Here is an 8,880-nt window from a genome sequence, read left to right on the forward strand (position 1 = left end):
TGTAAATTAAACCTATGAAAAAATATGACAATTACATCACTAATTATAACTAGATGTACCGCAGAGCGGTACAAAATATGACCGCCGCCCAGTCCAGCACATTTTTTCCACAAAAATAAATCACGCTGAAAGGCCTATATGATTCTAACTGTCTCACTAAATTGCATTATCCACACTCAATTCTCACTGATATCTGCTAGACAACAAGTACCAAAACATGATTAGTTCATAGATTTCACATGTAAAATTCATTTTATACAACCCCACCTCCATCTTGCCTGTTCATAATTCTAAAAAAAATTCTTGAATTGTGTGCATGTGTGCATGTACATGTTTATGTTATGTGTGTGTGTGTGTGTGTGTGTGTGTGTGTGTGTGTGTGTGTGTGTGCGCGTGCTTGTGTGTGTGCCTGCGTATGTGCCTGTGCATGCAAGCGTACATATGTCTACTGTGTGAGTATGTGTCATACGTATGATTACTGTGAATGTATGTGTGTGTGTGTGTGTGTGTATCTGTTTGTGCACATGTGTGCACATGAAATGGGTTAACATGACCCCTGGAGGCAAACATACGGAAAAAAATGTCATCCTAGGCCCTACAGTTCTCAAGATATTCACAGAGAACTGTGTCTGCTCTACCCTCCTTTCGGGGGGTCCAGTCCAGCGGGGGGGCTACAGATCAAAACGAAAAATTACGGTTCCATGCTATCCATGTGGGGGTACATGCCCACCAAGTTTTGTGTACCCCGGTCTTTCAGTGTCCCGGGAATCCTTGTTGGTGTACGTCACTAAATGTACACATAAATTATTTTATTGTAAGGCCCCCCATGAACGAAAGTACACAAAACTTGGCATGCATTCGGAGGGTGTCATAATGATCCTACACTTTTAATTTCGTGCAGTTTTGACCTTGTCAGCCAGAGATATTGTGATGAAAACACCTAATTTTTTGCTTTTTAATTTTTAACTAGGTGGCGCTATACATGAAATAAGTGGTAATGGGATGGGTTGACATGCCCCCTTAAGACCAACATACATAAAAAAGGTGGACCTCCTAGGCCCTACGGTTATCAAGATATTCACAGAAAACTGTCTCCGGCCACCTACAGGCCAGTTGGTGTATAGTAACATAAATTAATTTATTGTGTGGCCCCCCATGAACGGAATTCCACGAAACTTGGCGTGCATACAGAGGGTGTCATAATGATCCTACACTTCCAATTTTGTACAGTTTTGACTTTGTTAGGTCACAGATACCTTCAATTACAACACCTCATTTTTACTTTTTTGTGTTTAACTAGGTGGCGCTATACATGAAATGAGTGGTTATGGAATGGGTTGACATGGCCCCTTGAGATCAACATACAAAAAAAAATGGTCCTCCTAAACCCTACGGTTTTCGAGATATTCACAGAAAACTGTGTCTGCCCTACCCTCCTTTCGGGGGGTCCAGTCCAGCGGGGGGGCTACAGATTAAAACGAAAAACGATGGTTCCATGCTATCCATGTGGGGTTACATGCCCACCAAGTTTCGTGTACCCCGGTCTTTCAGTGTCCCGGGAATCATTGACGGAAATTTGGACATGCGAAAAAAAAAAAAAAAAAAAAAAAAAAACATGAGGTATGCTTCATGTTTTATAAATTATGCAAATAATAATGCAAACGATGAAAGCAGTAGTGAGGGGATATTACTGTCTAGTCACAGAGACCTTTCACATACAGTGAACACTTTCGTGCACAGGTATGTGTCCATGTTATGATTCATGTTTATTCATTTGGCAGAGACTTTTTACTCAATAATAACTTACAGGTTTGTTTGTGTTGATTTGAGAAATGCAGTGATACATTTTTAAGTCTTTAGAGTTTGCTAAGTTAATGTTAGACACTATAGGTTTTACTGTGCAGTACAGAGCTCAGATGATTATAAAAATGAAATTGAAAAAGAGTACAACTGTTTGTTTGGTTGTGTTATGCAGATGCTTAATCTATTTGCACCTATCGAAAGAGAGAGAGAGAGAGAGAGAGAGAGAGAGATTGATCTGGTGTTAGCTGTAACATGTCATACATCCTTATTTGCACTGTTTTAGGGGATACTGTAGGTCTCCATCTATGGCCATGCGGAAGTGGACTTACTGCCTGCCCTTGGTCTTAGTCTCACTCTGTAAGTATGTATGTATGTGCTGATGTTTACATGGAGCCAGTAAGCGAACCGTTTAATTCAAAGCCAGATATAGGCTCCTTTTTTACTATGTCCTCCGAGGGCATCAAACTGATACCCTTGCTGTTGTCACAAATAGTTCAGGGATGGTGCATATGCATATAGTTGATATATTATATTGCATATAGTTGTTATAGTTTTCTGTCATTGCAAGTGGTGTTCAATTCTGTTTTCTGTCCAAACATTGCTCAATAAATAGTTTAGAGAAGGAAGGGTGGGTGTGTGTGTGTGAGAGAGAGAGAGAAAGAGAGATGAGATATAGAACATAAGAGTGAGAGTGCTATGTTTTCCCCCATCGTCTGGGGAAACGTAAATCAGCTATTTTTTACCAGTTCACAAAAGTGAAGTACTATTTAAGTTGAAGTACTACTATACACCAGCCATTTTTATTGATTTGATTTGGGAGAGAAGCATTATGTTTTTGTTTGGTGGCTCCTTGACAAATCCTGATACTTATAATCAATGTAATGCCAGGCATCCGTGACAGTTCCAGTTCAAGGCAACAAGGTCAGTGGTTCTTCTTAAGGGTTCAACATGCTTCTGCGTCAACTCCACGGCGTAGCTATGCTGGCACTCCTACAGCGTCGTGACCCTTTTATGGTTCTGCGTCGGGTTGCTTTGGATCGCGGTGCATTTCACCACCATAACGCTCAGTGTCGCCTGTGTCTGCGTCGCTCACCACCGAAACAAGACTGTATGACCGAAACTGTAGCCTACTCAGAATAGCAAACCCCATAGACTTTCGTGCTGGTCTGTCTAAAGCCACTTCAACTCATGGATCAAGAAGAAAGGACAGAAGTAGTATAATTTGCATTACTACTGGTATTTACATTTATTCAAAAGCATGTACAGCAAACTGGTGGGAAAATAGCAGTACAGCTAGGGTAATACATATGCAACTTGATGTTATTATTTGGGGTCAAAGGTCACGGTCACACGGGGTCCTACATACAGTTTTTCTCGATTGCTTTGATGCACATAATGAGACTGGGATCCACTCAGGCGCGTAGCAAGCGTGGGGGATGTGGGTGTTATAACGTACACACTTTTGCTGGAACACGATTCTATCCCCCACACTTTTTGTCAGATTAAAATGAAAGTAAAATATGGAAATAAACGCTCCCGTAAAGAGTTGGAACCGTATCTACCATAACGCACACAAAGAGACACAAATAGGTCTGTTGATTTGATTGAATGGTCATCCAGCCAATCACATCAAGTTAGCCAGTGAAGAACCAGAGCCGCTCTGATCAAATTCAAAGTGTGCATCTTTCAAGGTGCTGCTGCTTGGGTCTGCATTATAAAGTCTGCAGTGAGCAGATTTCAGGTAGAATTGAAATGATAATTGTTACCGCATTATGCTAATTTGGTAAACCAAAATTCACTGTCTGACTGACAGTTTTTGTCACAATGTATAAATGCAGAGAATCCACGTGAAAGCGGAGGTGCGCGCACCAAGGCACTTGTTTGTGCAGAAAGACCTTGGCTACTGTTCTCAGAGCATTTTGCTTTCTCTGTCTATGATCTGCAGCTTTTCTCAAACTATGGGCCTCCTCAACAATTAACCTGGTCCACGTAGCCGCGAAATTAAGTTATGGCCGGTGCTGGAGATCTTAAATACGATCGCGTTCCATTTAGAACATCTTATTTTGATATTACAAACGGAGGCGTCAAGTAAAGACACATTTGAGATCTACATCTGAGAACTAAGATTTCCCGCATGTAGAACTCATATAGAGCGCTGTAGCATGTAGAACTCATATAGAATGCGTGTGTCCCTGCAGCAAATGAAACTAGGTAACGTGGGATAGAAGCAACAATAGTTTAAACAACAACGTGGCTTCCTGTAACTATTAATGGAAAAAGCATAGAAACTGCTAATCATAATCTTTAAATTGACATTAATTAAGCTGGCTATATGCAACACAATTTATTTATATTCCGTTTGCATATGTTTGGGTAGACTTCAAACGTTTTTGAATTTGAGCTTACAGTTCTGTATTCTTTATTATTATATGTATTTAGGTATTACTGATACCTCAAAATTAGGCTGCTGTCTGTTAGGGCAATTTATTGTAGCCTGCTAACCCATATGCACAAAACATAATTTCTGAAATGATTTCTTCATTTATAACATGAGATATGTCTCCATGTAGGGTAGTGTCAAATAGTGAAGTGATAGCAGGTAGATCATGTAGGCCTACATGTCACATGAGCCACACATATGAGGGGCACTGCTTCTTGTGTCCCTCCCAAACTGCATTAAAATGGTGTGTTTAGCAATCAGAATTTCATTTTTTTTTCGGGGTAGAAACTGCCGGACACCAATATAGTCCGCACCCCTCTCCGAAAATACTTACAACGTCCCTGTAGGAAGTTATTTATAATTTGGCAAGATTGTTTCATTTTCCTATCCCACAACCCCCACACTTTTAAAAAGCTTGATACGCCCCTGGATCCACTTGATCTTGAGCTTCACCTTCTTAGCACTGCAAATGATTTAACACATTTTTTTCATTGGTTTAACTCATGTTTCACATCCTTTTTCAAAACATTTACAGTAACACAGTTCTCATACAAAGACTCTAAACTCCATTGGATTAATTGTGTGTAACAAATAGAAAACATTTATCCACAGCTAATAGATATTGCTTGCAAACTTATGAGTTTGTAATGTCAATGTGTGAATCTCCTTTGCACAATAGTTCAATCAGCAATCATTCATTATCCATAAGAGATACAATGTCTGTTCTGTGTTGCTATTTACAAGTATAAATCTAAGACACTGTATTGCCTATTTAGTGAAGAAAACAGTACAAAAGCTGACAAGCAGGTGTTTAATGTAGGTCTATTGAAGTTGGGTTGGTCTATTTGAATGAAAAATGACAAGTTGTAGTTCTGTGTATGAAATGTGTCTGGTCCAGGTGCTTACTGTAGGTCCTACATGTCAATGCTAGTTACATCTTGGGAGGAATGAATAAAATTCATTTTTGTTCAATACATTCCATACATCTTTCCATAGTTTTTCTGATACCAGAAAAATGAGAAGAAATACCACAGACATAGCAAAAATGAAGGCTTTGCATTTTGTTGGGCAGTGTTTAGTGATTGATTGAAAGTGATTTGACAAGTTGTTTGATGGCAAAATCTGCTTTTGCTGTGTGTTTTAAATGTTTTGAGAGTGTTAGAGTCTTTTGCAGGCAAAATGTGTAATTTTGACCATGAGTGCCACTGTTTCGGCCTGTGTGTTAACTGTTTTGAAAATGTGGAGTTTGAGTTGACTGCTGCATCAAAGCAATCAAGAAAAACGGTAATATAGAGTTACTGTATAGTGTGTGATATCTCCCAAGTGGCTTGACTAATCTTATCTTGCGTAGTTTGTCACTGTTATATGTTGAATAACAATCTAACCATTAAAGAATGAACTGACCGGTGGCAGTATGCAGACAACTCTGTTTACTAGATTATCTCATAGACAAAGCACATAGAGCAACATGCCTAATAGGGTGCCTCACAACGGTGGCCCGGCAGGGCCAGAATTAAGGTTATGGAGTATAGAGATCCAATACACAACAATCACTACAAAGCCTAGGTGCACTGATTAGGTACTCAAGGTCATCTAACTCATTAGGTCGATAAACTTCATCAATCAAAACGACTACAGCTTTTGTTCTAAAGATCCCTTTCTTTCCCACTTTGCAGCTTTAGCGTTGGCCTCTCATGAGTACCACTATATCGTTGACCCCAAGACATGGACCGAAGCCCAGACCTACTGCAGAGAGAAGTACACTGACCTGGCCACCATCAGGGACAAAGAAGAGATGCAGAGATTAAACAAACTCATCTTAACCCACAACATCAACAGCAACAGAGCGTGGATTGGCCTGTACAATCAGCATGACAAGAGCAGTGACTTTGAGGGGTGGCCACAGTCCCCTGAAAACTGCAGTTTATCATGTGTAGTTTGGTATGGTGGGTCATGGTGGGGAGTTCCTTGCCAGAGCAGTTTTCTCTTCTTCTGCAGTACTGGTAAGTGCAGCAGCCCATTATTGGCCAGACTTACTGTGTAATTATCAATTGATGGACAAATGAGATGCATGACAGTATGAATGAATACATTAAGGAATTAATGAATTCACCTCACTAACTAGTATCATTTGCAGTTTTAGGTCTCAGATCATGATGGTATTACTTTTATAAAGTGCTTGAAAAAATATATAATTACATATTTGTGTGGATAGAAAAAAAAGTTGGATAACAGGAAGCATTTAGATACTATGCGTTGCAGTAAGAGACAGAGACCACTCGAATATAGCTCTGCATACATTTTGGTGTTGGACAGGCACTCAAAACCCATCCCATAGTTTTGTCCGGATCGAGAAGCCTAAGACGTGGATGGATGCCCAGAGTTACTGCCAGGAGACCCAAGGCCAATTGGCCACCACGGAGGGCCTGAAGGCGGATGATCGTCTAGTGAACGACACGGACAAGGCAATCTGGGTCAACCTGCAGGGGAGGAACTGGACGTGGTCAGACGGATACGAGCCTTCTTTCACCTACTGGCGACGCAATTGGCCGAGCACGTCTATGACGTGCGCCACCGTGTCTCAGCAGGACCCTGGCAGCCCGGGTGAGTGGGAGTCACAGGACTGCGCCGAGAGATTCCCCTTCTTTTGCTACAATAGTGAGTGTTTTGTATGTTGGTTATGCACCGTGTTGAAAACAGGACTGAAATGTTTAAGCTGAAATTTTTTTTTTCCCAGGTTTTAGTAAAATTTCTAGCACATTTTCAGCTTTTTTGACAGATTAATGATTCATTGATGTGTGTGTGTGTGTGTGTGTGTGTGTGTGTGTGTGTGTGTGTGTGTGTGTGTGTGTGTGTGTATATGTGTGTGTGTGTGTGTGTGTGTGTGTGTGTGTGTGTGTGTGTGTGTGTGTGCACGCTCGTGTTGTCTCTTAGTGACAGCGAAGAGGCTGATGGTGAGGGTGGAGATTCAGATGGACTCTTCACTGGACCCGAGTGATGAAAAGTTTCAGACGATATTCCTCAATCAGGTGACGCTCATCATCAACTGGATCACACAAAACACTCAAGGACAGAAACAACCTCAATGTACAAAACTCATTACAACACAAAATACATTACACACACACACACACACACACACACACACACACATACACACACAGTACATACATGCATTGCCTACATTCCTACACAGGCCCGGCGTGGGTAACCATGGAGAATCAGGAGAGTTCCAGGTGTGCTGCTTCACTTTCACTAAAAAAATATTGACATTAGTCATAGTAATATGACTAGTAATAGCTATCTTCTCTTAAAGTAGGCTACGAATATTCCGCATTCTTTGCCTGACACCACAACCTCTGCATGGGTACATACATACATACATACAAAGATGGACGTGTCCACACAAACCAAACATACATACATACATACATACATATACATACATACATACATACATACATGCATACATACACACATACAAACATACAAACATACATACATGCATTACAATGTTCAGCCTCTTATATCACACAGACACTACAAAAAACACTAAAAAAACAACTTGATATATGACTTCTGAGTAGCAGAGTAGTTGTCATATTCGTTTGTTAATGCAGACTTTAGAATTATGTGAGGTTTGAATTTACATTTACATTTACATTCATTCATTCAGCAGACACTTTTCATCCTAAGTGACTTACATATGTCCATTCTATTACAAGGTACTACATTGTCCCCAGAGCAAATTGGGGTTAAGACTGTCTTGCTCAAGGGCACAACGGTGGAAGCCGGGAATTGAACTCACAACTTTTCAGGATGCTGCATGTTAGCCCAGCTCCTTAACCACTATTCTTCCATTATTGCCCTCTACTCAGATCAGAGAGAAACTGCCGGCACACACCAAACTGACCTGGATCAAGCTGCCTGACGGACAGATTTTCCACAAGAAGAATGAGAAGGGAGGAAATCAGATGAAGAGGAAAAGATGAGTTTTGAACAGCGCAGGAAATGACTGAGTGCTAGGGAGAGAGAGAGAGGAGAAATTACACTTAGCTGGTGTCTCTCTTTAAGCTGTACATTATCTTTATATGGCATTCGATTAGATTGATTTTGGTTTGTGTGGACACGTCCATCTTTGCTGGTATTTTATTTATTTATTCTATTTATCCTTTATTTTACCAGGAGAGTCCCATTGAGATCTTAATCTCTTTTTCAAGGGAGCCCTGGGAGTTTCAAGGGCGTACATGTTAGCTGTACTGATACTGATACCTGTTGTTGGCACTTTGCATAGACGTTTTTGCACAAAAGGCACTACAGTAGATGTATAATTTTGATTGATTGATTGATTTGATTGATTGATGCATTTGTCTTAATTGGGTTACAATGGTAAGTGTCAGCAGATGTTAGGGAGAGATCAAGAGAAAAGCAGATAAAGAGTATTGAGACCTACCTTTTTTTGTATGAAATATTAACAGCAAACCTGAATAATGAGGCATTTTTAAATTAAAAAAAAGATAATATAAGGGATGTATAGAATAGAAAGCAATGTGTTTAGATTGAAGGACTTTGACATGCAATGAATTAACCACCGTATACCTATATATGTTCTTTTCACGAATGTGTGAATAAAACAA

The 8,880-nt window shown here is 40.2% G+C and overlaps 1 protein-coding gene across 2 annotated transcripts; it reads left to right on the forward strand.

Moving 5' to 3' along the window:
- The first annotated feature begins 1,435 nt into the window (after window positions 1–1,435).
- LOC143127315 (lymphocyte antigen 75-like) lies at window positions 1,436–8,880 on the forward strand. 2 transcript variants are annotated; one of them, XM_076288733.1, is made up of 6 exons: window positions 1,436–1,740; window positions 2,087–2,160; window positions 5,920–6,246; window positions 6,560–6,901; window positions 7,178–7,272; window positions 8,122–8,880. In XM_076288733.1, exons 1-6 carry the CDS (start codon window positions 1,496–1,498, stop codon window positions 8,233–8,235), a joined length of 1,197 nt encoding a protein of 398 aa, XP_076144848.1. In that variant the 5' UTR covers window positions 1,436–1,495; the 3' UTR covers window positions 8,236–8,880. The 2 variants fall into 2 exon arrangements, with proteins under 2 accessions (XP_076144848.1, XP_076144849.1); XM_076288734.1 differs by having other exon boundaries at window positions 1,437–1,740; window positions 6,560–6,847.

Source organism: Alosa pseudoharengus, unplaced genomic scaffold (assembly GCF_046254945.1).
Source record: "Alosa pseudoharengus isolate Yale_2024_CS ecotype anadromous, Long Island Sound unplaced genomic scaffold, YU_APseudo_1.1 YU_APseudo_1.1_scf_17, whole genome shotgun sequence".
Classification (NCBI taxonomy): Eukaryota; Metazoa; Chordata; class Actinopteri; order Clupeiformes; family Clupeidae; genus Alosa; species Alosa pseudoharengus.

What these genes read in the sequence shown, in the direction of transcription:
- LOC143127315 (XM_076288733.1), top strand. Translation starts at nt 1,496, where the DNA reads ATGCTATCCATGTGGGGTTACATGCCCACCAAGTTTCGTGTACCCCGG. An exon ending in CTTGGTCTTAGTCTCACTCT is followed by an intron (nt 2,161 to 5,919) that starts GTAAGTATGTAT and finishes CCCACTTTGCAG; the next exon opens with CTTTAGCGTTGGCCTCTCAT. An exon ending in TCTCTTCTTCTGCAGTACTG is followed by an intron (nt 6,247 to 6,559) that starts GTAAGTGCAGCA and finishes GGTGTTGGACAG; the next exon opens with GCACTCAAAACCCATCCCAT.